Raw genomic sequence first — 25,275 nt, forward strand, 5'->3', positions numbered from 1 at the left:
TTGGTCTAAGAAATGTGGCCATCTTGGCCTATGGGATACCTGCAGAGGGACAGCGAACTGTTCCTGGTTGGTGTTGACCAGGCCATGGCCATGGCTACCCAGAAGCTCTTGGAGCTGGGTGCTATGTACACGGACAACTATAGCACAAACTGAAGGGCTGGGAGAAGCCAGTGTGGTCCAGTCTGCCACAGAGGGTGCAGGCCTAGATGTGTTTTCAGAGGCATCTTTGATTTTTGGACCAGGCTGGCTGGCCCTAGGTCTTGAATGACATCCTGGAAGGCAGGACAGATCACACACATTGACCTCTAACTGCCCTCCATTTCCACTCTCCTAAGAGAATGGAAGACTTCAGGATGGTCAAGGAAGTTCCCTCCCAACTCTATGACAAGGGTGATGCTGGGGAATGAAGCCAAGAAATTCCCACACCCCCAGAAATGGGGTAGGAAAATGGAGCCTGGTCTGCGGGCTTCTAGAAAAGATGACGTCATTCTGATGGAATAGGGCAGGAGAAGAAAGATGCTGACCTGAAACGGGTCCCTCAGACTCTGCCCATAGCCATGTCTGAACCTCGACAGGCCAATCAGCCTAGATGACTTAGAGGTTCTGTGGCAGCCTTGCTCGACCCCTGACTTCAGGAGTTCATGACACTGTGTGCCACGTGTGGCCAGATGTGCCTGCTAACCTGAGCTCCCACACTTCCAGCCTCTGTTCTTTCTAGAAGCCTGCTCACAAGAGAGACATCTTCTGGTTTTCGTCCTGACCCTGGCATCTCTGTGTGCTAAGCAAGAGGCCCAGCCCCATTGGATGGAAGGGGTACTTTGCAGTCCTGCTGTAATCTGGAGCTGCAGTGAATGGCTGGCAGCGGAAGGGCAGCAGAGATGTCCCAGGGCTGTCCTGAGATTGGCTGCTTATCTAAGTAGGAGGGATTTATGGACCTGCTGCCTGCCTGGGGAGTAGAATCATGCCCTGCCATTGGCACGAGGAGAGTAGCGAGGGGCAGGGGAGAAACAGAACTATGAAGGGGGTAAATCCAGAACGGTCCAGATGGGACAGACCCCTTGGAGACCCTGGGCCCCACACAGTCCACCTGGTTGTAGGACCAGAGACACTATAACCAAGTTACTGGTGCCTTTGGAGGCTTACCCTGACCCTTGGTGGTCACTGTCCAGCTTTCTGCCAACATGCAGGCTGGGGCTGGGACATCCAGTGCACCCAGAAAGGAGGTGGCCTAAGTGTCCCATTGTGCTCTCCTTTCAGGAGAGCTGCCTCCTCATGACCCCAGGGCAAGGAGCTTTATTCCTGAGGAAGATTCCACTTTATGGTTTTTCAGAATCAGATTCTGAGTGAATAAAGATCAAGCCCATATTTAAGATCACATACTGTCTAATGGGTAACAGGGACAAATTAACTCTCTGGGGGCCAGAAGGGCTGGTAAAATCAACATCCGAGGAAAGGACTTGCAGGACCATCTGGCCACCATCTCGGTAACCTGCAGATCTGGACTGAGATCCCCAGGAAGTCACCACTCTTTTGTTCCAACTCAAGGAAAAGAGTGTTGGGACCAATAATCACTGTCCTATATCCCACTTTGGCATATTAATTATTCAAGTGGGAATTAAAGTCCCACAAGGTCCTAGTCCCACATCCGTTGGCCTGACATCTGGTCCCAGGTGAAATAGGAGAAGAGGTTCTCTGTTTTATCTTGGAGTACTGGCCCTCACCCTGTCCTTCATCCACCTATGGATGGTGGCCCTCTGGTCTCTCCGCCCCAGCCCCAGCCCAGACCATCAGGCCAAGCTGGCTTCCTGCCCGCACCTGCTTAGAGACTTTGAGCCATGTCTTTTTCAGCCGGAAGATTGCGCTCCGGTTCATGGATGAGGTGATCTCCAGAACAGCATTGTAGTTGTGTAAGCAGCGGCATATGTCAGCCACGGCCACCCACTTCTCGATGGCGCTCACCCTTGCATTGATGTCCTCATTGCGGATGATTTCTGAAGCAATCAAGTTACTGATCTTTAAGTCCATGCAATAAGATAAGAAAAAAGTAAAAGGAGTAAGTATTGTAAAGATGATAAATCACCATTATTTGCAGATTAAATGATTGTCTGTTTGAAAATTCCTGGAAGAATGAATTGGAAAACTGCCAGAACAACCAACAGAGCTCATTAGAGTAGCTGGTTAAAGACTCAATATACAAAAATAATTTTTTTTATATATTAGCAATACCAATTAGAAAATACAATGAAAAAAGATACCATCTTCAAAATACCAGTGGGAATCTGTAAATTACCTGGGACCTGTAATGAGAACTATGTAGGATGCTACATGAAAAATAAATAAAAATACCTTTTATTACCAAAGGTAATAAAAGAATTGATTCATGAAGAAAAAGATTAGATTCCAAAATGGAAATGTAAATATGTCTTTTTTCAAAACTAATATACAAGTTTAATGCACTCCAATAAAACATGCAGTGGGAGTTATCTTGAAAACTTGACAAAGTAATTCTGAAGTTTATCCGGAAGAACAGAGAGTTAAGAAGAGCCAAGCTCTGAGGGAAACTCCCACCATACAGCTAAAGCTTGGATAAGACACACACGTGGGGGCATCCCTGGTCTCACATACCCAAGGACTACTCTACCCCTGCACAGCAAACAATCACATACACACAAACAAACTAAATGTAGGCTGGACCTGGAGCAGCCAGCGGGTAGGAAGCTGGGGCCAAAACATCAGGGAGCTACAACCACAAGGAACTGCGGCAGCAGGAAATACTGGACCTCCCTGTACATTTCTTTGCAATTTCTTTGCAATTTCCTATGAATCAATAATTATTTAAAAATAAAAAGTACAAAAAACACGACTTGTTATTAAAAAAATAAAGGTGATTAAAGGACAGTTACCGATGAATATAAATTGTAGGGCTTTACCACCCAGAAATATTCTTCTTTAGAAAAATTTCTAAAGGATGTATATTAAGAAGAGAAAACTACTGAAGAGAATCAGGGAGGAATGGTAGTACAAAATAGCACACATATTATAAGCCTTAATTAAATTGAAGTAGCATTTTTTTCCATAAAGAAAACACTGAATTCAAAACAGTTTTACATATGTTATATAACTTTTTTAAAGGAATAGAGTAGTCAAATCTTCCAGAGAAGAGAGGAAAAAAGGAATACCTGCCAATTTATTCTATGAAGCCAGTACAATCTTGATACCAAAACCAAATACAGAAAATATAAGAAGGAAAAATTACACATCCATTTGTTTAATATAACATGAATATTTTAGATTTGTCCATGGAACACAAGGATGGTTGAATATTAGAGAAAACTCTGTAACTGTCATTCATCACATCAACAGATTTAAAGGAGAAAAACCATATGAACATCTCAATAGATGCAGAAAAAAATTTGATAAAATGCAGTATCCATTTATAGTAAAAACCATTATTAGCAAACAAGGAATAAGAAAAATAATTTCTTGGGCTTCCCTGGTGGCACAGTGGTTAAGAGTCTGCCTGCCGATGCAGGGGACACAGGTTCGTGCCCCGGTCCGGGAAGATCCCACATGTCACGGAGCAGCTAGGCCCATGAGCCATGGCCGCTGAGCCTGCGCGTCTGGAGGCTGTGCTCCGCAACGGGAGAGGCCACAGCAGTGAGAGGCCCGTGTACCGCAAAAAAAAAAAAAAAAAAAGAAAAAGAAAAAGAAAAAGAATTTCTTTAACTTGATAAAGAAACAAACATTATCGTAAGCAGGGAAATATTAGAAGCATTCTCTTTAAAACCAAGAACAAGATTCACTATCACCATTTCTGTTGAACACTGTCATAAAGGGCCAGGTCTGGAGGCACCCAGGGTGCAAGTGCATGCACCCGAGGGTGAACAGTCCCTTAAATTTTGCCCCCTGAGCACCTCGTTCACCTTACCCTAGTTCTAGCCCTGATACTGGAGATCCTAGCCAGTACCAATCAATAAGATAAAGAATTAAAGACAACAGGACTGGGAAACAGCAAAGACAAAACCAAACCAAACCCTGTGTCAGGGAGAGATTAAGAAACAGAGTTTCAGGCCATGAATATCACCTTCAAAGAGGCACACATGCTGTGTACCTGAAAACAAAGAAAGGTGGATTTTAACAGAGATGGCCAAATGCCAGGTAGCGATGAGGGTAGCCCTCTGGAGGTGGATTGTGTGGGTTCAAAGCAGGCTCTCCTGCTGATGACTGGGGGTGAAATTTAACTTCCTTGAGCCTCAGTTTCTTCATCCATAACAGAGAATCAGACAAAAATGAGAATAACAGGATTAAATGAGATGATGCTTACGAAACCCTTGGCATAGTGCTTGGCACATGGTCAGCATTCAATAAATGCTCACTTCATAGTCTAACCTTTTACTTATGTTGAGTCCTGGCCACACACTGGGGGAGGGGGTGGGAGAGGGAGGGACTTTCTTTTTTGGCCGTGCTGTGTGGCATGTGGGATCTTAGCTCCCCAACCAGGGATGGAACCCACACCCTGTGCATTGGAAGCGTGGAGTCTTAACCACTGGACTGCCAGGGAAGTCCCTGGAGAGGGACTCTTTTTGCTGCCTGGTGCTGTGGTTGGACTTTTGGGTCAGGCGTCGTCGGACTCAGGCCTTGTGTGTGTTTCCTGGGGCCTCGCCCACATCCATCGCTTCCTCTCTCCTGCTATACATCCTGCTCTCCATTCTGCGTCTGTGTTCCCTGTCGAGCTCCTCCCCTGAGCTGCAATACCTGAGTCCTCCTTGTTTCCTCCAGGCTGCCGAGGACCTTCCCAGGATGAGGGTCCGCCCCTGGCCGCCCTTGACATGATGCGGCCTTGACCAGGCGGTCAGGACAAGTGGACTCGCGTGCCTCCACTTCTGGCTGTCAAAAGCTCTTGTGTTGATGGTTAAATTCATCAAAAGAGGAATGAAGATGCTGAGTGCAAATGCCCTCAAGGCTGTCACAAGGCTGGGGGTGGACGGCTCCTTGCGATTGCAGGGGTTGGAGCTTGGGTAAATGCGGGGAAGTTGCTGGGAGAGATTTCTTCCTTCTGGCTGGGGCTGTACAGCAGAGGAAGGCCACGAGCTACCAGACACTGGGCAGGAGACCTCAGGCATCTGCCCTTCAGAGTCTCGGTTTCTTTGTATCTAAAGTGTGATAACAGCCCCCATCTTTTAGGATGGGCGTGAGCTTTAAATGAAATTATCATGCCCATGAATCACACAGCTGGAGAAGACCCAGGTGGTCTGGTTCTAGCCAGGTGTACAGCCCGTTCAGAGGGTCTCACCGAAGAAAAACCTGCAGAGAAAGGCACTGTACCTGCTCCCCTACCCCCATACTCACATCATTGAAATGCTTAGTGGTTTTCATGATATAAGGGGTCCTTTCATTCTTTTCCAGTTTCATCCATCCCTGTCCGAAGAACTCCCTGTAGGAAGTAAGGGAGAAATCCCGGGTGGATGAGGTTAGGTTTGCCTTGCTGATTTCTTTGCTTTGAGTTCTCTGCTTTTTGAAGTTGTCATTTCTGGGGAGTAACTTTCTGCAGAGCCCTCGAGAGGAAGGGACCCTGGGGTCAGGTCTAGCTCTGGCTCATACCAGCTGTGTGGCTTCGTGTAAGCCCTTGATATCTCAGGGCCTCAGTTTCCTCATCTGTGAAACGGGAATAGTGACAATACTTTTCTTACAGGGTTATTGTGAGGCTGAAATGAGATATGGTGCGATGGGCACATCAGATTTTGTTTTGGATCTTGTTTCTGAATGGGAGAGCTCCCGTTTTAAAGTCACCTTGCAGAAGCTGGTCTGTAGAACAGGGCGGACAGGCCACAAAAAAGGGCCAGATGGAAGTATAAAGGAGCTTGCAAGCCAAGCCAGCAGCGTGTTCTGGTAATGGTGACCTCACGGGACCACAGACCATCCAGGCCTCCAGGAGAAGCTCCTTATTTGATAGTGACTGTGAGAGTGACCTGGACAGAGTTCCATGGGCAGGAGGGAGCAATAACTACTGTCAGAAATAACTGCGGTCTCTACATGCAGGAGATGCGGCAGGTTTCTAAAATGTCGACACTCTCTGTCTAGGTGAGGTAGTGCCCCAGTCAGTGGGGGCCTCTGTGTGTGCCACGTGGGGCTACCTTTCTGGAAAGCAGAGATCAAAAGTCCTACAATGATTCATAACCTCAGAAGCGGTGATTCCAATTTCAGGAAACTATTCTAGGACAATTGTCAGAAATTCAGAGACATATTTAGTTACAAGGAGGTTTACCCCAGCTTTAAATATAAAAGTGAAACCTGGAAACAAGCCCACGGCTTAGTGCACTGCTGGGAATACTGTGCACTTATTAAAAACGGTGTCTTTACAGATACCATTTTGATGTATCGTTAGGCGAATAAAAGGGTGGTACAAAATTATGTAGGTGGTATAGTTACAACGAACAGCTGGGGGTGATTGACCACAGACCAGAGCAGGTAACAACAAGGCCTTGGGGCTGCTTCAAAGTCCAGAGAGTACCCCCAGAGTCTGCTCCTGCACATGCATACACACCAACACACACTCATGTGTGTGTGCACATTTGCTCACATGTACATGTGTGCACATATGTGAGCACATACTCCTTCTCTAGACCTCCAGGAAAGGAGCGCCGAATTAGAGATGCTTCTGGAAAAGTGTGTGTGTGTGTGTGTGTGTGTGTGTGCGCACGCGCACGCGGGCACATGCATGTAGCTGGTAGGTAAGGATGGAACTTGGGGACAGGAAAGGGGATAGGGATCCTCTCTCATCCCTGCCGGCACATGCATTTTTGTTTCAAGCTGTGGAGAATCAATCCATGCAGCTCTGGAAATCTACTGTGCATGCTTCAGGGATGGGGATTCAGCCAAAGACGGTGCCCGAGGAGGAAGGGCGGGGTGTCTGGCACCTGCACCCACTCACTCATAAGGGATCTTCTTGAAGACCAGGTGGTCCAACAGGGTCAGCTGCTCCGCGATCTCCAGGGCTGAGTGGTTTTCAAAGGGCTCGGCCTTCACGCCTTCAGCCTGAGAGGAGCAAGGTCCCAGTTAGGCCCATGAGGGACACCTTCTGGCTTTTTGGCCACTTCTTGGAGGGCATCTCCACCTCGATTCTGGTGAGTGGGTGGGTGGGGCATGACTGGTGAGGCCCCCCCCCGGCAGACCCGCCGAGGGGAGATGAGGATGGGACGGAGGGGGCTGGGAGTCACTGTCTGTCGTGCCCCGTGTGTGTGTGTGTGTGTGTGTGTGTGTATGCGTGCACATGCAGGCCTGTGCTGTGCTTCAGGGTCACTCGTTTGGTCATCACTTGCCCCCAGAGCATGGACAAGACAACAGAGGCATCCAGAGATTAATGACTAGCCCCAGGCAAATCAGCCAGAAACAGGCGGACTAAGGCCGGAACCCAGGCCATCTGACTCCAGGCTGTGATCTGTCTCTCCCTTCAGGTCCTGTCTGGGTCCACAACTGGCTCCATAAAATTTCTTTTTTTTTTTTTTTGGCTGTGCTGCGTGGTGTGCAGCTTGTAGGATTTGTGGGATCTTAGTTCCCCAACTGGGATTGAGCCCGGGCCCTTGGCAGTGAGAGCGTGTAGCCCTAACCACTGGACCTCCAGGGAATTCCCCATAAAATTTCCTTTTAAACTTCATTAGCAGAGAAACACTCACCGGTGTGATTACCTCCTGAGACAGTGCCCCCATCCTATGCCCAGAAGACAACTGTCTGCCTTAGTCCTGGGTACCATGCCCCTGCCCCCAGGGCCACCATGGACACCAGCTTTAAAGGTGACCACTACCTGAGCCCCCCGATCAGGGGAAATCCTCAGGAAGCACTGGCGAGGGGGCCAGTGTCCCCACGGCAGGGATTAGACAAGAGGAGGCCCAGGGCACAAAGGCCTCTGGAAAGTCTGCTGGATCTGGGAGAGGCTGGAGGGAGCTAGAGAAAATAGGGGGAGGGGACAACTGTGCAGTCCTGGGAAGAGAGTCAGGACCAAGGACGCCCCTGTTCTCCCCCTTGGGGCCAACTGGGCTGTGTGGGAGGAGAGGGGCCAGCTACCCTGCCCAGAGGGCCCGGCCAGCCAGCTGAACCCCTGGAAGTTGCACTGATCACAAGGAAAGTGGGGTGACCCCCAATCAAGGGAACAAGTCCCCCCTCCTGGACGGAGTCTTTCCCTCCCACTTCTTGGCAAACAGTCATCCAGAACTGCCCTGCCAGGTCCTCACGAGATACCAGAGACAGAAAAACCAGAAAACACGTCCCTGGCTTCAGGAGCTCCAGTCACAGGACCAGAGCAGGGACAGAGTGTGGGAAAGCCGAGGAAAGGGCTCCTACTCCAGCCCCTGCGTGGTGTGTGTGTGGTGTGTGTGCGTGCGTGTGTGTGCGTGTGTGTAGTGTGTGTGTAGTGTGTGTGGTGTGTGTGTGTAGTGTGTGTGCGTGTGTGTGTGTGGTGTGTGTGTGTAGTGTGTGTGGTATGTGCGTGCGTGTGTGTGTGTGTGTAGTGTGTGTGGTATGTGCGTGCGTGTGCGTGTGTGTGTGGTGTGTGTGTGGTGTGTGTGTGTGGGTGTGTGTGTGTGTGGTGTGTGTGGTGTGGGTGTGTGTGGTGTGTGTGTGGTGTGTGTGGTGTGGGTGTGTGTGTGGTGTGTGTGTGTAGTGTGTGTGTGTGGTGTGGGTGGTGTGGGTGTGTGTAGTGTGTGTGGTATGTGCGTGCGTGTGGTGTGTGTGTGTAGTGTGTGTGGTATGTGCGTGTGTGTGCGTGTGTGTGTGGTGTGTGTGGGTGTGTGGGTGTGTGTGGTGTGTGTGTGGTGTGTGTGGTGTGGGTGTGTGTGTGGTGTGTGTGTGTAGTGTGTGTGTGTGGTGTGGGTGGTGTGGGTGTGTGTAGTGTGTGTGGTATGTGCGTGCGTGTGGTGTGTGTGTGTAGTGTGTGTGGTATGTGCGTGTGTGTGCGTGTGTGTGGTGTGTGTGTGGTGTGTGTGGGTGTGTGGGTGTGTGTGTGGTGTGGGTGTGTGGTATGTGTGGTGTGTGTGTGTGTGGTGTGTGTGTGGTGTGTGTGTGGTGTGTGTGGTGTGGGTGTGTGTGTGGTGTGTGTGTGTGGTGTGTGTGGTGTGGGTGTGTGTGGTGTGTGTGTGTGAGTGTGTGTGGTGTGTGTGTGGGGTGTGTGTGTGTGTGGTGTGGGTGTGTGTGTGGTGTGGGTGTGTGTGTGTGGTGTGGGTGTGTGTGTGGTGTGGGTGTGTGTGTGTGTGGTGTGGGTGTGTGTGTGGTGTGGGTGTGTGTGTGTGTGGTGTGGGTGTGGGTGTGGGTGTGTGTGTGGTGTGGGTGTGTGTGTGGTGTGCGTGTGTGGTGCGTGTGATGCGTGTGTGGTGTGTGTGTGTGGTGAGGGTCCCTGCATCCCCCTTGACACAGTTGCCCCGGGCCAGGAATGCTCTGTGCAGAAGCCCAGATGCAGGAGCCCGGATGTGAGGGACACGATGCCAACAGGGGATGACAAGTTCTTAGGAAGGTAGCAGAGACGTGGGGACGAGAGCAGCAGGTGCCACCTGGGACACCGTGTTACAGGGTCAGGAGCCTCATGGGGAGGAGCCCCCAGCCTCTGAAGCAGGGGCGACAGGCGGGGAGCTCAGCCCACTCCTGAAGGCCCAGGATGGCTGAACTGCCAGGACCAAGGCTGGGCTGGGCCTGGGGAGTGGCCTGTGAGCCAGGGTGGGGTGGCCCAGTGGCCGGGGGCACTGAGCGCTGAGGAGAGGCCCAGCAGGAGGAGTGCCAGGCAAGGAGGAGGGGCGGCTCCCCCTGCTTCCTCCTGGCGTGGCCCGGTGAGGGCTGAGCCTGGCAGCAGAGGCTTGGAAAGCCGTCACAGCAGGAAGCCCTTCTGCCCTCTGGTGAGGCCGTGGGGCCTCCTCCACACTGGACGTGCCCCTTGCAGGCCCTCTGGCCTCTGGGAACCAGGTCAGGGCTGGGGGCAGTTCGGCGGGCAGTGCTTTGTTCTGGAAGAGCCTCAGCTCTTCATGAAGGAACAAGAGGCCCTCAGGCTCTTGAGGGGTAAACATTCCAGTCGGGCCCCTACTGGGAAACAAGAGCAGAGTGTAGCTGCTCCCCTGAGCTTCCCTGCGGGGGGGCACATGTGGCTTCCTGGGGTGCCAGCCCCTGCCTGCAGTGCTGCTCTAGGGGGCCAGGTGCAGGCAGGGTGCCAGTGTTCCATAGATGGCCTCACCCATCCCCCGAGCAGGGAGAACCAGCTCCAGGAGTCAGGAGAGGGGACAAGAGGGGAGCAGCGGGCTCAGAACCCAGAGGCCTAAGTCCTCACACTGGCTACTTGGGACAGAATGGACGTCACTCGGCCAGTTTGAGAAGCGAGCCAGCAGGGGCCGAGGGGCCCGCACGGTCTCCGCCTCCGGGGAGGTCAGAGTTGGCCTTGAGCTTCCTTGGCTGCAGTGGTGGATGGCAGGGGCCTGGGGCTCTGGGGTGGCTCATGGTGGCACGTCATCAACCTGGAAATAAAAGTGGGCCCAGCCAGGCCCTGGAAGCACACAGACCATCGTCCCCTTCCACCGCATGGAACGCTACCGTGAGCTCTGCCTGGGGTCCCCTCATTTCTAGGCAGGTGGCCAACTGCATCCTGTCCCCTCCAGGTGAGGCAGTGTGGCGTGTGCAATGAGTTATGAGTGCGAACACCAGCTCCGCCACTTAGCATAACCTGGCTGGGTCGCTCCCCCTACCCCTGCCTCAGCTGCCTCCTCTGGAAGGTGGGGATAATGATATAAACTTGCAGCACTATTGATAAGCGTCTTTAAGACTCTAGCACAGCTCCAGCGCATAGGGGCAGCTCATCCGCTGAAGGCCTGACTTTTTACCCTCCTCCTTCCAGGGACAATGTGACCAGAGACAGTTGAGGGGTCAGGGGAGGGATGGGAGACAGAGGATGAAGAAAATGGAGGTGGTGGTGTTATGGGTTGAATTCCACACCATCCAAAAAGAGATAAGCTGAAGTCCTAAACCCTGGTACCTGTGACTGACCTTATTTGGAAATAAGGTCTTTATAGATGTGCTCAGGTAAGATGAGGTCACTAAGAGTGGGCCTAATCCAGTATGACTGGTGTCTTTATAAGACGGGGAAGTTTGGACACAGGGACAGACATACACAGAGGGAAGAGGACGCAGGGACACCCAGGGAGAAGATGGCCATGTGATGATGGAGACAGAGATGGGAGATTCACTGCCACAAGCCAAGCAACGCCCAGGGCTACCAGACACCAGAAGAGGCCCAGAAGGATCCTCCCCTAGAACCTTTGGATGGAGCATGGCCCCAGCGACACCTTAATTTCAGACTTCTGGCCTCCAGAACTATGAGAGAATAAAATTCTGTTATTTTAAGTCACCAGTCTGGGGTATTTTGTTAGGGCAGCTCTAGGAAACCAATACAGGTGGTGACTGAGCTCCATCAAGGGGTCATTGGGTGGGGATCCTGGGAGCCAGGAGGCCAGGGAAGGACAGACTTGGCCAGCGAGCAAGAGGGCAGGCCTGGCTCACCATCTGTGTGAGCTCCTCCAGCGTGATCTGGCTGTCCCCTGGGTCGTCCTGGGTCAGAGTCCTATGGGACGAGAAAGCACAATGAGCCCCATGCGCTCAGTACCCCCTGCCTTTGGGGCAGCACCCCACCCCCTGCCCCAGCATGCAAGGCCCCACGGTCTCGGTGCCCCCCCATCTCTCTGTCTGTGCTCTGCCATTTCGTGCACCAGGAGCCCCCTTTCCCCTTTCTTGTCACTGACTTCTTGATGGGCTGTCTTCAGGATTCAGCTCCCTGACCCTCCTGGCTGGGCAAGGTCCCCACCTAGGGCTCCCTCAGCCCCCGGGCTTCCTGTGGTCTCAGCCTAAGGCTCCTCATGTTGGAACGGCTGTGTATGTGCCTGTCCCACCCTGCTAGACCCGCCGGGAGCCCCTGAGAGCAGAGTGATGTCCCTGTAGCTCTGGTACCCGGCACAGGGCTGGGCACGTGGTCCGTGCTCCTGCGTGCCTGTGGGATGATGTGGGGAAGGAGGGGAAGGAGCTTCAGGACTGGAGGATCAGAGAGGCCAGGAGAGGCTGGGAAGCCGTCCAAACAGGAGAGACGGAGGATGGTGGGAGGCAGCAGTGTGGGGAGGTAGGACACCGTTGATGGGCAGCTGAGTACAGTCGAGTGGGTCCCAAGCAGTGGTGGGGAATGAGGGTGGACCCTCGGAGTCAGGCCAAAGTGCTGCACCCTCGTTCCGACAGCGATCGTGAATCCCAGGGATGGGCCTGAGAGCCAAGCTCGGGCTGGGGGGACACTCAGGAGGCTGCGGGGCCTGGTTGAGTCACTGGTGCTCTCCCTCCGAGGAAGCAGTGGCTCAGAGGATTCTCACCTGCAGACCCAGAGCTGGGGCTTGGTGGGTCCACCGTCCACACCAGGGCTGCCCAACAGCACAGCCGGCTCATTCCCCTGCACCCCGGCAGCAACCCAACAAGCTCCCTGACCGAGGGTGACTTTGGCCGATAGGCTCAAGGTCCTGGCACAGCCCTGCAAGCCTCCCGGGGACCAGGAAGAGGAGCCTGGGGGAGCTGGTGGCTGACTCTGCGCATGTGCGTGTGTACGTGTGCATGTGTGTGTGTGCGTATGCATACGTGTGCATGTGTGTGTGCATGTGTGTCTAGGGGGCAGGTACTGAAGGCAGGGAGGTGTGGAAGAGATTCTAGGACGCTGAGTCTGCAGGAACGATGGGGCCCCTAGCACAGGCCTTGGGAAAGCAAAGTGGATGGTCTGGCTGGAGGAAGACTGCAGACTGGGTTGTCGGCAGGAAAGTGGCTGCAAGTCTGGGTCAGAGCCCATGACCGCAGGACAGAGAGGGGCAGCCAGAGCCAGGCAAGAGGTGAGGAGGTGAGGCCTGACCCCGAGCCCGTGCACCTGGGCAGGTCCGGAGGGCAGCCTGAGTCAGCAGGATGGGAGCGGTGGGTGGACTGGGGCCTGCGCCCGACACCCCTGAAAGACCTGCAGAGGCATCAGCATGATCTCACCACAGCCTCACCACAGCCCTGGAAGTGGGTGTTGTTCGCCCATTTTACAGAGGAGAAAAACGAGGTTCAGAGAAGGGGCTTGCCCAAGGTCACACAGCGAGTCACTGTCTGAGCCAGCAGGGCTTGGACGTGGGGCCACCTGACTTCTGACCTCCGTCAGGAGAGGCAGTCTGGGGCAGGAGGAAAAAGGACAGGTTTGGGGACAATATAACTCAATTCAACAGACATTCCCTGAGCACCTAGAAACAGGGGCTTGCCAGTGCTGTTCAACAGAACCCTCCTCAACGATGGGAATGTTCTTTATGCTGCCCAGTATGGAGGCACCAGCCACCTGTGGCTCGTGTGACCAAGGAGCTGAATTTTATTAATTAAGTTTTTTTAATGATATTCTTTTTTTTTTGTCTGGGTAGCATGTGGGATCTTCCCCGACCAGGGATGGAACCCAAGCCCCCTGCAGTGAAAGCTCGGAGTCCTAACCACTGGACCTCCAGAAAGTCCCAGAACTGAATGTTAAATTTTATTTAATTTTAATTAATTGAGATTTCACACCTATATGTCGCTAGTGGCTACCACGCAGGACGGCATGGGCTAGATAGGTGTTCGCAGTGGGTGTGGATGGAGAAGCAGACACCCTTCTTGCCTCAAGGGGCTCAAGGCCTGACGGGGGCAGGCAGAGGGGAGAACAACACATGGATAGCCCACTCCAGAGCCTGGCTGCCCCGAGATCCTCCCAGCACACCTGCCTGAGGCAGTCCTTCGGCCTGGGACTGTCCCTCCTCGCCTCCCTGCCTCTGGCCAGCCGTCCGGAGGCCGAGGGCAGGGCCCCATCCCAGCACGCCGACCTCAGCCCTTACCTGATGATGTTGGCAGCAGCCTTCCGCTCCTGGGTCAGGAGCTCTGGGTCGTGCATGACCTCCTCCAGGAAGCTGATCACCTTGCATTTGAGCTCGTCGTTGGTCTCAAAGTCCTGTGGGGAAGAAGGGAGGGTGGCTGTGGCTACTGTTCCAGCTGCCCTGGGGTGGTCCCGGCCCGGCCAGAGGAGGAGGCTGAGGGTTAGACTCCTGCCCACGGCAGGCTGCCCGCCTCATTCCCCTCTTCCCTAGCTGCCTGGCCGGGCGTCAGTGGAGCCTCCAGACCCAGAAGTAGAAGGCACTGGGCAAAATCAAGGACCATCCCTTGATCTTGACCGCTACACCCCTGGGCCAGGCTCTGGGAGGTATCCCTGCTGTAGACAGAGGTGGAGAGCAGAGGCCCCTTGTCCCCTGGAATGTCCTAGGTCCCCTTGTAGGGGATCTGTGCAGGCCCTCCCGAGAATATCAGGGTGGCTGGCTCCTGGGGTCAGTGGCCTCGGGTTCCCAGCAGCCCGTCCCGGGGTTAGTCCCACCCACCTGAGAGTGCTTGGAGACCCAGTGGCGGAGCACATTCAGGACACGATTGGTGGCCGCTCTGCGGATCACAAACTCCTTGTCTCCGTTCCTCTGGTCGGGGGGAAAGCCTGGCAGCACACGTGGCAGAGACAAGAGTGGGGACGCGAGGATAAGAAACAGCACTGGCCTCTAGTCCAGACTCAGGCCCCAGATCCGGGGAAGGCGGGCTGCCCCGCCTGGCTGCTGGCGGGTGGGCTATGGGCAGGGGATGAGAAAATATGTGACAACCATCCCAGGTTCTGACCAGCGAGACTGGATGTCACGACTTCTCTGTGGACACAGCCCATACACACCCGCCTCTCTCCCGGACCTCGGCACCTTTCAGGGGCTGCTGGAGGCGTCTGGCCGCCTCTCCAGACAGGGCCACACTGGATCAGAGCCCTCCGGGACCCCTTCTCTGCAGGACCAATGTCGTAGCAGTGGGAGGTGGTGGGGATGGCCGAGCTGCCCGTGGGCAGTGGGCTTGACTCCGAGCAGAGGTTTGGAGTAGCAGAGAGGGTGGGTGGGGAGGAAGCCGCCTCCAGGCAGGAGGCTCGGCGCACAACAAGCCCTGGGGCAGCAGGCGCTCCACATTCGAAGGGGGACAAGCCCCTGGGGCCACGGCTGTCATCACCAGCCGTGAGCGATCCCCCGTACCTGCGCTAGCCAAGGACATCCTCCGGTACTTCTCCTTGTTTGGGGTGCCCTCGTTGGCGCCTGCAGTTGCTATGGCAAAGGCGGAGGCTGCTGACAGGGCGCTGCGGTTACTGTCCAGCTCGCGACAGGAGGTCATGACAACTCCATTATTATAAGAGAAGAGTGGGAACTCTGTGGAGACGGAACCGCTTGTCAGTTCTTCCTGGTCCAGCCCTCGGCTCAGGAAACCAGGGGTCCTGAGGCTAGAAGGGGCCCAGGACGGGCTGGCTGTGCTCACTGCACCCACGGCTTGTCAGGCAGTGGCCTGCGGGGTCTGTTCCCCTGCTGGGGTTCCAGGGAAGGGACACGCTCATGCCATGTCATGTCACCCTAGGGCTGCCTCAGAGTAGGGAAAGCCCCTGCCCCCCTCTGCTTCTCCTGCTGAGATGAGAAGCTCCCACCAACCCTTCGCCCCTTCCAGAGGGCTGAAGCTCCAAACCCTTTACCTCTTAGGCACAGCTGGGCACAGTCCTGCTTGAGGACAGCATCATGAGTTTTCTTTCCCTTTCAGTCTATTTGGAATGAACACATAACCTGTCCAGTGTCTGACATGGATAACTCATACTGACGGTCTCCCTGGCACGGTGGGGTGGAAAGAGCACTGCACTCCGAGTCCTCACCACCCTGTACCAGCTGTGTGGCCTTGGGTAAATTACCTAACCTCTCTGAGTCAAAATAATTCCCTGGATAATAGGGATATGAACACCTGCTTCAAAAGGTGGATGTAAAGATGAAAGGAGTTAACACAGATGAAAGTATCTAGGATTGTGTGAAAAGCTGTATCTTATGGAATAACCCAAATGAATTTTTTGGCCGACCCAATATATATGCCATGGAATATCAATGCAATTAATAATAATCATTATTTTTTTTAGCAGTAATCGTAGCAGAATCTCACTCCAGAAACCTTAAGCTTCAGCTTGTAAATCTCTGGAGAGCAATCCATCCTTAGGAGAAAGTAACAGCACTTATGCAGTGAGGCGCAAATGACTGACTTTAAAACTCAAAGCTGATTTCTGGAATTTGGCTGTCTGTGAGATCTGCTTCCGTGTACCTGAGAGGCTGTGGTAGGCCTGCAGTGTGTCTGGGCAGTTTCTCTGCAGGTGGGTGACCCTGTGACTTACTGGGTCTCCTCAGAGGGCCTGGGGAGTTGGGGAGTTCGGGGTTCAGGCTGCACCTTGTATGTGGGACCAGGGGCTTCCATAAGCTTATGCCTCACCTTTGGGTACCCCTGTATGTGGGGAAGTGCTCTATGGGAACCAGAGACCCAGTGGCTCCCCGAGAACCCTCCAGGGTCATGAGTCTGAGACTTGGGTGGGCATCACCACAACCTCTCGGAGACTTTTCCCTTAGATGAAAAAACAGGAATGCCCTGGCCCTGCTGCAAGGTGTCGGATATTATTAAAGAGCCTGGCCCAGAGCCTGACATGTAGCAGCAGCTCAGGAAACACCTTCTGAACCTGGATCTTTCCATGAATGAAGCCAAATGCTGGGCCTTCCTGCCCATCTGCGTTGGGTGGGTTAGGTAGTCTTGTCTGAGGTCAGGGGAGTGATTCTGCTGAGTTGAAGAGCAGGATTTTCCAGCCGGTGTTGCAGCCCCCGGGGTTGTGAAGTGCAGCTGAGTTCCTGCACTTAGGAGTCACTCATAAACCAGAAGGTGTGACCCCCACTGGCTTTTCCTCAGCCTGACCCGCCACCTTCTCCCCGCCTGGATGGCACATGTCCTCTGGAATTGACCTGTGGTTTCGGGTTGGTGGATTGTACCTGAGGAATTTTTGCTTTTGACCGATTTTGGTGTTGTTGGCGATTTGGTTGGTGATGTCTCAGTGTCACCTTCGTCACTCTGGTTTTGATCGTTATCTGACTCTTCCCTCATGGAGACTTCTGAGCCTGGGAGAAAAGAAGGAAACAATTTGATGTTTCTCAAATCATCAGTGACTTTTAAATGTGGGTCTAGAATTTAATGAAGCAAACGGAGTAGGTTTGGGATATACCTGTTGAGGACAGTTTAACAGCTTCATTTGCCACGGGGCCCCATCAGACCTTTTACTCACTGATGGGCCTGTCAATCTCCAAGGTGGCTTTTGCTCTGCCAGGGCTCCTCAAACCTTAATGGTCACACCTGGGGATCTTGTTAGACTACAGATTCTGGTTCAGAGGTCTGGGGTGGGGCCCAAGAGAGGTGATGCCCACGAGGCTGGTCCACGGACCATACTTTGAGTAGCAAGGTACTACCCCACTCCCCACTTTTTTGGTGTGTGTGTGAAGCATCTTAGTTAGGGTGACCGTCTAGGATATAAAATCCTGCTTTATACCTCTTGTCCCATGCACCCGGTCACTATCAAAAGTGTCCTGGTTTGGGCAGTCCCCCTAAATCTTGGGAGACTCATGGTTTACACACTTCGGGGAAAGTGGATGAATTATATCAAAAGTCCAGCTCTGGCATGGTGAGATCTTGGTCAAAAACTCTTCACCTCTCTGGTCCTCAGTTTCCCCAACTAGAAAGTAAGTAGAGTTACACCTGACCTTTGTGAGAAGCCAAAGAAAGCTATAGGTCTTCTCTTTAGAAAAGAATGTCCATATGTGTGCATGCACAAACACACACACACACACACACACAAACTCTGGTGCACAGCTAGACAGGTTCAGGGTCGCCTGGATCACTGGTCAAGAAGCCCAGTATGAGGGGCTTCCCTGGTGGCACAGTGGTTAAAAATCCACCTGCCAATGCAAGAGACATGGGTTTGATCCCCAGTCCAGGAAGATCCTACATGCCACGGAGCAACTAAGCCTGTGTACCACAACTACTGAACCTGCGCTCTAGACCCCGCGAGCCACAACTACTGAGCCTGTGCCTTAGAGCCCGCGAGCCACAACTACCGAGCCCGTGTGCCACAACTACTGAGCCTGCGCCCTAGAGCTTGCGAGCCACAACTACTGAAGCCCGCACGCCTAGAGCCTGTGCTCCGCAACAAGAGATGCCATGACAATGAGAAGCCCATGCACTGCAACGAAGAGTAGCCCCAGCTCGCCGCAACTGGAGAAAGCCCAAGCGCAGCAACAAAGACCCAACGCAGCCAAAAAATAAATAAATAAATAAAATAATTTTTTTTTTAATTAAAAAAAAAAAAAAAAACGAAGCCCGGTGTATGATGACTTCTCAGGACTGTCTCGCATCACATTTTATCCCGCGCCAGGCCTGGACCCACTGCAGGTTGTGGCAGATGGAGTTCTGTGCCCCTTGACGTTGCCCTGCCAGGGATTCCATCCTTCGCTCCTGCGGGACGGCATCTGGGGCTCTCTGGTCGGCTGTTACATTTGTTACTGACTTTTGGCTGCGCATGTCCTCTATTTACTGTATGCGCCACAGTAAATGTCACTTGGTACCAGAAGCTCCTGGGGGCTTTACCCCTCCCCGGCTTTGCCCTCTGCTGGTGGCCCTGCTGACTTCCCTCTTCTCAACTCAGAGGACAGAACTTCCAACCATCTTAAAATTTTTTTCAAAGGCCTCCTCCTCAAAGGCTGGGGCTTCCATCCAGCCCAGGGTTGTGTGTTCGTGTGTGTACACGCACGTGTGTAGGTATGTATGCACATGTGTGCTAACCAAGACAAGGCTGGTGTCACCCAGGATGTGGGCTGACCCAACCTAAGACACAGCCAGACAATCCTCCCAGCAAATGCCATTCTAGAATGGTCGGGCTTCTGAGAGCAGGGAGGGCCCAGCCTGCCCGGCATCACCTCCGGCCACTGCCCCAAACCCAGTGTTCCAGGTGTGCTGGGTTTCACGGTGTTGCCTAAACACACAATGCTTTTCCTTGCTTCTCAGTCTTGCCCACTCCATTCCCTTTGTCTAGAATGTTCTCCCTTCCTCCTGGTGACAAATCTAGATCTAATAGGTCCTCCAGGAAGCCATCTCAGACTCTCCCGACGGCATCCCCACTCCATGCTTGGGGTCCCTCGAGCATCCCTCTAACATCACATGCATCAGGCACCCATGTTTCCATGTCTGGTCCCGCTCCTCAGCCACACTGTGAATCCTGGGCTGCAGGAGCCCCATCTGATGCCCTCTTCTCTCCTAGGCCCTGACTGGGGCCTGGCCCAGGACATGTCCACTGCAGAGATGGACAGATACAAGGATGCAAGAGGAAGCTGTCATCAGGGCAGCGGGAGGGACACTCATCCCACTTCCTGGGCATCTCTGCCTGCCTGTCCCCCGCCCAGTCTCTGCACTGCCACCACCATCTGGCCAGGACCCCCCAGCCTCCCGGTGGGGCTGGGCCAGCCTCATTGGGCCCGTGAGCAAGGAGGCAGCTTGGCCCTCGCATCCACTCACTCTGCTTGCTGGGAGCTGAGGATTCTTCGAGCTTCTCAGCGTTCATATCGCCCTCATCTGGAATCTTGCTGGCGAAGCTGCTGGCCACGTAGAGCTTGCTGGTGTCCAGCGTGGCCTTGCTGAAGGGCGACATGGCCGAGTACATGCTGGTGTAGCCGTTGGAGTTGCAGCTGAGGGCGGCCAGGTCCAGGGCCTTGCCGCCCGTGATGATGGGGATGTTTAGGGAGAGCTTCCGCCGGCGGCTCGGGGATGACGTCTTGGTGATGGACAGGGGTGGGGGTGAGGAGAACTTGCGGGTGGCGCGTGGCGACTTGGGGGGGTCGCCGTACAGGAGCTTGTTGTTCTGGCCACTGGCGAACAAGAGCTCCAATGACCTGTGGGGAGGGCCGGGGAGGGGATGAAAACAAATGGTCAGTGTAGGCCTGGCTGCCGGCCCAGGCCTGGGGGTCCCCCGTCTCCTGGGAGGCTCAGTGGTGCAGCAACGGCTCCCTCATCCTCATGCTCCCTGACCGCCGGGCTGGTCCTCTGAGTGGGCAGGTTTGAGAGAAGGCCACGCCAAAGGGGCCGGGTAGTTAAATGGTCTGTGCCCAGGTGTCTATAGGCCCAAGTGTCCTGTTCCGGGAGGGGGACAGGGACTTTGGTGGCGTGGTAGGTCTGCCTGATGCTCCCTGTTTTTTTTTCTTTTTTTTTGCGGTACGCGGGCCTCTCACTGCTGTGGCCTCTCCCATTGCGGAGCACAGGCTCCGGACGTGCAGGGCCAGCGGCCATGGCTCACGGGCCCAGCTGCTCCGCGGCATGTGGGATATTCCCAGACCGGGTCACGAACCCATGTCCACTGCATCGGCAGGCGGACTCTCAACCACTGCGCCACCAGGGAAGCCCGATGCTCCATCTTTGTATCCCTGTGGTGACAGCAGCTGACCCGTGATGCTGTGGGTCTTCCTGACCTGCAGGCTTCTGAGAAACCTCTCTCTGGCCCCTGCACGGGCTCGGTGTCGCCAACACCTCTGATGTCCTCCTCACCCAGTTCCAGAGAGTTTATGGATGAAGCTGAGACTCAGAGATGGGAAATGACTCATTTGATGCCTCCTGACTCTAAACCCAGTGCCCTTTCCACGCAACCTGGGCGCTTGATCAGCCTCAGGTGTAAACTTGGGGGGCAGGAGGCTCCCCGAAGCCCTGGCCATGCTCCTACCATCTGCAGGCAGGGCCCATAGCTCAGGGCCAGGTTGGGAACAGGTGATACATACGTGATAACACAAACAGCAGCTATTCAGCATGGGACAGACCTCATCTCTTAATCCTCACGGTTGCCCCTGGGGGAAGGTGCTCGTATTCCCATTCCACAGACAGGAAACAGGCTCAGAGAGGTGAAGGAATTTGGTCAAGGCGGTAGGGCTGAGGGCAGGGATCTGAACCTGCCTCTTCCCACTACAGGCTCTGCCTGCGGGGGTGACCTGCTGGATCCCTCAGGAATGACCTCGATTGCTTTTCAGGCGTGACTCCATCCTGGATGGGGCAGTTTTTCCTGCTCTCTCAGAGCCCTGGGAAGCCGGCTGCTGAGGTTTAGCAGGTGAACTGCAGCACTGGGGGGGATGGGGACAGGGAGGGGCTGGGGGAGGGGACGCAGGTGTACTCTGGGCAGCTGGCCTGTGCTGGCAGCAGAGGCGTGGGGCGGGGCGGGGGGATGGTTAGAGTCTGCAGGCCTCCCTGCCCCCACCTTGTATCCTGGGCTCCCATTTGGGACCAGCCCGGCCCCCAGGCGGCCTGGGAGTTGGTGTGGCTCAGGACCTCTGCTCCAGGCAGCACTAGAGCTGAGGCCCCAGCCCCACTCTCACCCGGGGTGGGGGGTGGGGGGAGGACTCAGCGTGTCCAAGGCGGAGGTTCCGGCAGAAAAGGAAAGCACCAGTGGGCCTTCCTCCTTTCCTGGCAGGCCCCTCCTGGAGCCCTGAGGTTGATCAGGGTCCCTGAACTTGACCTACTGCTGGGTAGCCTCAGGCAGGTCCTTCATTCCTCTGTGCCTCACTTTCCCCTCTGCTGGGTGAGGATTGATAGCTACCTTCCTCAGCCATCTCAAACTGGGCTGCGGGTAGGGTCTTGCTGGGTTTGACCTGCCCCCCTGGTTCCTCGTCGGAACCACCCTTGGCTGGGTAATCATCTGGAGAGATGGGAGTAAAGGTCTTTGTTCACTAAGCTGGGTCCCCAGCAGTTGGACTGGTAACTGTTGAAGTTCTGAGGCTGGCTCTTTGGGCTGGCCCCGGGTCTCGGCCAGTCTAGCGCCTGACCCTGCCGTGTGGGATGTGCCTGCCCTTAGAATTCTAACCTGGCAGGGACCCTGGGTTCACAGTGACCCCACCAGGCCCCTCAAAGCTTGGCCGGGCTGGGGGTGGGCAGCTGAAGGCTGGTTAAAGCAGGGATGTGAGGAGGACGGGTGGGAAAGGAATGTAAGGGGGGCACCTCCGCCCTGCCTGTCACCCAGACTCAGACAGGGGTGGCCGCGTGGGCTCAACGAGACCAGGGCCCTGGGTTCAAGTCCCCATTTTGTCACAGACTTCCAGGAGCCCTGGGGCAAGCCTCTTGACCTTTCTGGTCCCAGTTGGCCCCCCAGAGGGCTGAGCTCTGACAACGCAGATGGAAAAGATGGCCTTGAAGCCAAGGCTAAGGTGGCCAGCCCTCCATAGGTGGAAAACCACTCCAAGTGTGCAAACAGGGACACTCTCTCTCTCTTCTTCAGAGCAGGACGTGGTCAAAGCAGAGAGGGGATAAGATTCTCCCTCTGTCTCTTTCTCTCCCTCCCTTCTTCCCTTGACTCCGCCCCTCCTCTTTTTTTCCCTTTCTTAAATGGGGAAGGTGGGGAAACCCTGTCCTATGGAGGAGGCAACCCCCCCAAACTCTACCCCACCCCAGAAGCCCGGGGTGGGAGATGGAGAAAGCTGGGGCTGAGCAGGAGTGTCAGGCAGGTCAGCCCTCCCCCACCTCTTTGCAAAGGGCAGGCTTGGTTCCTGGGGCGGGGGGGCCTCTCATCCCCCAGCTCAGGTTCCAGCCCGCTGCCGAGTTCAGTCTCCCTCCTGGGCCCAGAAGCTCTGCGGGTCGGCCCGGGAGGAGGAGGCCTGCCCACCTGGCGGGGATGGCGCTGATGGGCTTCCTGTAAATGGTGATGAGCTTGTCCAGGACCACGACGGCGGTGGTGAAGACGCGATAGGAGTGCAGGAAGGTGTTGAGGAAGTCGATGCTCAGGAAGCGCAGGTCCGTCAGCCTCTCCAACAGCCGCTCCACGCTGGCATACCGGATCTGCAGCACTTTGCAGGAGTTCATGGTTTTGCTGAAGCGAATGTCCACGTCATCACAATATAAGGAGGCATCGGACCTGAGGAGGGAGGAGGGACCGAGAAAGCACTTGGGTCTGAAGGTGTCTGAGTCCGTGGCTGTCTCCCCGACTGGGCTGCGAGCTCCCCGAGGGCTGGACCATGGCACACCCATCACTGTCTCCCCAGCGCACCAACAGCCAAGGATGGAGGGACTGATGAAGGACAGGGTGGCTTGTGACTTGAGCAAGGAAAGCTTTGGAAGACTGACATTGAGGAAAAATGCGCTGAAACTTCTTTTTGGCAGTAATACCTGAAGGCCTGACATTATAAAACTCTTAGAAATGCTGGATGAAATATAACAAACTTAAAAATAATGTGCTGTCACGTACACAAGTTATGAAGAAAATCTGTTCACACAAAAGCATGGACACATATATTCAGAGCAGCGTTATTCATAATTGCCCAAAAGTGGAAACAACCCAAATATCTATGAACTGATGAAAGGATAAACAGAATGTGATCTATCCATACAATGGAATACTATTCAGCCATAAAAAGGAACGAAATACTGATATATGCTACAACATGGATGACTCCTGAAAACATGCTAGGTGAAAGAACCTAGTCACAAAAGTCCACACGTTGTAGGATTTCATTTATATGAAATATCCACAAGAGCCAAATCTACAGACACAGAAAGTAGAGTGGTGGTTGGCAGGGGGTAGAAATAGGGGGGAATTGGAAGTGACTGCTAATATGCATGTGGTTTCTTTTTGGGGTGATGGAAATATTCTGGAATTAGACAGTGGTGATGGTTGCACAACACAGTGAATATGCTAAAATCCACTGAATTGTACACTTTCAAATGGTGAGTTTTATGTTATATGAATTATATCTCAATTAAAAAAAAACAACTAGGGGCAAAAAATATACGGGAAATTTCCAGGGGCCAAAAATGAAGCGAAATTTGGAAACGAGTTGATGCTTTAGCTGCCTTTAGGGCATCTGTTGCTCTTGGAAACCAAGTGCCTTGGTTTCAACAGAGAAGTAGACCAGGCTTGGGCCTGCGGGTGGAGGGAGTTGGAGTGAGACCCCCATGTAAAGCTGGAACCCTTGAAGGGTTATAGACTCAGTGAAAGGTGGCCTAGAAATATCTACCCACCAGGAAAGGAAGATTGCAAGTTTTCTGTTTTAGCCCGGGCTGTGAGGGGGCAGCATGGGGAGCGTATCAAGCTCCCTTGAGAATGTATTATTTGCCCTTCCAGTGGTTTTGGAAGACAAATACCTACTATCTTTGTGGTCTGAGAAGCCCAAAGAGTATTAGTGTAGTCACAGGATGTAATGCTCCTGGGGCAACTGGTGGAAACAAATGCAAGACCTTTCTGGAAGGGCATCTGTCAACCAGGCTCTACAAGACATTCAAAGATAAACCCCCCACTGAAACTGAGCTCACAATCCAAAATTAAAAACTGCATGAGCAAGTGTCAGCAGATATGACGAATAGCTTAATTCAATCCCCAAGGGTCTAATTTTTTTTCTAAGTCTAAAAGTCCTACACATTTTTGTTACTAGCTGCTCCTGCTGCCAGCAATCTGCTGACATCTCTCCTCCCTTAGTTATGAAGAGCTACAAAGGGTGAAGCTGCGACGGTCATTCATTATAAACCTCCGGCCCCTGTGCCAAGGCGGGGCAGAATTCTTAGCAGCTTATTCAACCTTCTCAGTCTTTGTAGGGGGAGGTCATCTCCTCCTTGACCTCACCTCGGCTGCTTCTTAAAGTATTAGGGTCAATTAACATAGCCTACGTTACATCAGCTGGACTAAAAGGGAAACCCTCAGGGCTGAGCAGTCATCCTGGATTAGATCTATCAAAGTCCTTCATCCCTGGCCAAAGTGATTTTTGCATAGGGTGAGGGTATAATCCAAGACAGAGCAGTCCAAGTCCTTTTCTGGGATCTTCCAAATTGGATCTGGTGGCAGCAAGTCCCATTCTTCTCAGGCTGCCAACATGTGAGGACAGGCGTCTGGTGGTCAACCAGACCATAGTGGGCTGAGGACCTGAGCTGGGTCTAAACATCCACAGGTCTCTCTTCTTTCAGTTTGAAAAGAGACAATCCTGAAGAAACAGGAATGATTCCTTCTAAGGTAGCTTTGCTGCAAGACACAGGACATTTTAGAAAACACCTGTTTTATTTTTCACCAAGATTCAGGAGAATATATATTGCATTGACCGAACCATAAGAACCAACCAGGAAGAAGAAATCATCTGAGATCGGAAAGATTTCTTGGAAACGAAAGACAAGAGTGTTCAGAGGACATGAATGCAAGTAACAGCAGATGAGAGACTCAGAAAATCAAATGAGTGACACAAGAAGCGAACTTGAGAAATTTTCCCAGAATGCAGAGAAGGTGGAGAGGTTCAAGTGAGGAGAGAAAATGTAATCGGCATGGAATAGACAGACAGGGATCCAGCCAGTTGACTACAAACCTCTAAAGGAAGAAGAAAA

The 25,275-nt window shown here is 53.5% G+C and overlaps 1 protein-coding gene across 3 annotated transcripts in view; it reads right to left on the bottom strand.

The window, feature by feature from the left end:
* The window catches only part of RASGRF1 (Ras protein specific guanine nucleotide releasing factor 1), a 105,782-nt gene that overhangs the window by 13,784 nt on the left and 66,723 nt on the right, over positions 1 to 25,275 (bottom strand). Inside the window, exons 14-23 of one of the 3 annotated variants that reach the window (XM_082616825.1) lie at positions 22,580 to 22,828; positions 19,462 to 19,835; positions 16,893 to 17,018; positions 15,090 to 15,260; positions 14,415 to 14,521; positions 13,881 to 13,993; positions 11,527 to 11,587; positions 6,932 to 7,035; positions 5,350 to 5,434; positions 1,816 to 2,013 (exon numbers count right to left, since the gene is read on the bottom strand). In XM_082616825.1, the coding sequence (XP_082472951.1) occupies positions 1,816 to 2,013; positions 5,350 to 5,434; positions 6,932 to 7,035; positions 11,527 to 11,587; positions 13,881 to 13,993; positions 14,415 to 14,521; positions 15,090 to 15,260; positions 16,893 to 17,018; positions 19,462 to 19,835; positions 22,580 to 22,828 (1,588 nt within the window). Of the gene's footprint in view, positions 1 to 1,815; positions 2,014 to 5,349; positions 5,435 to 6,917; positions 7,036 to 11,526; positions 11,588 to 13,880; positions 13,994 to 14,414; positions 14,522 to 15,089; positions 15,261 to 16,892; positions 17,019 to 19,461; positions 19,836 to 22,579; positions 22,829 to 25,275 lie in introns of those variants that run through there. The other 2 variants (XM_082616827.1, XM_082616826.1) reach the window with 2 other exon arrangements.

Source organism: Mesoplodon mirus (assembly GCF_964341445.2).
Source record: "Mesoplodon mirus genome assembly, chromosome: 4".
Lineage (NCBI taxonomy): Eukaryota > Metazoa > Chordata > Mammalia > Artiodactyla > Ziphiidae > Mesoplodon > Mesoplodon mirus.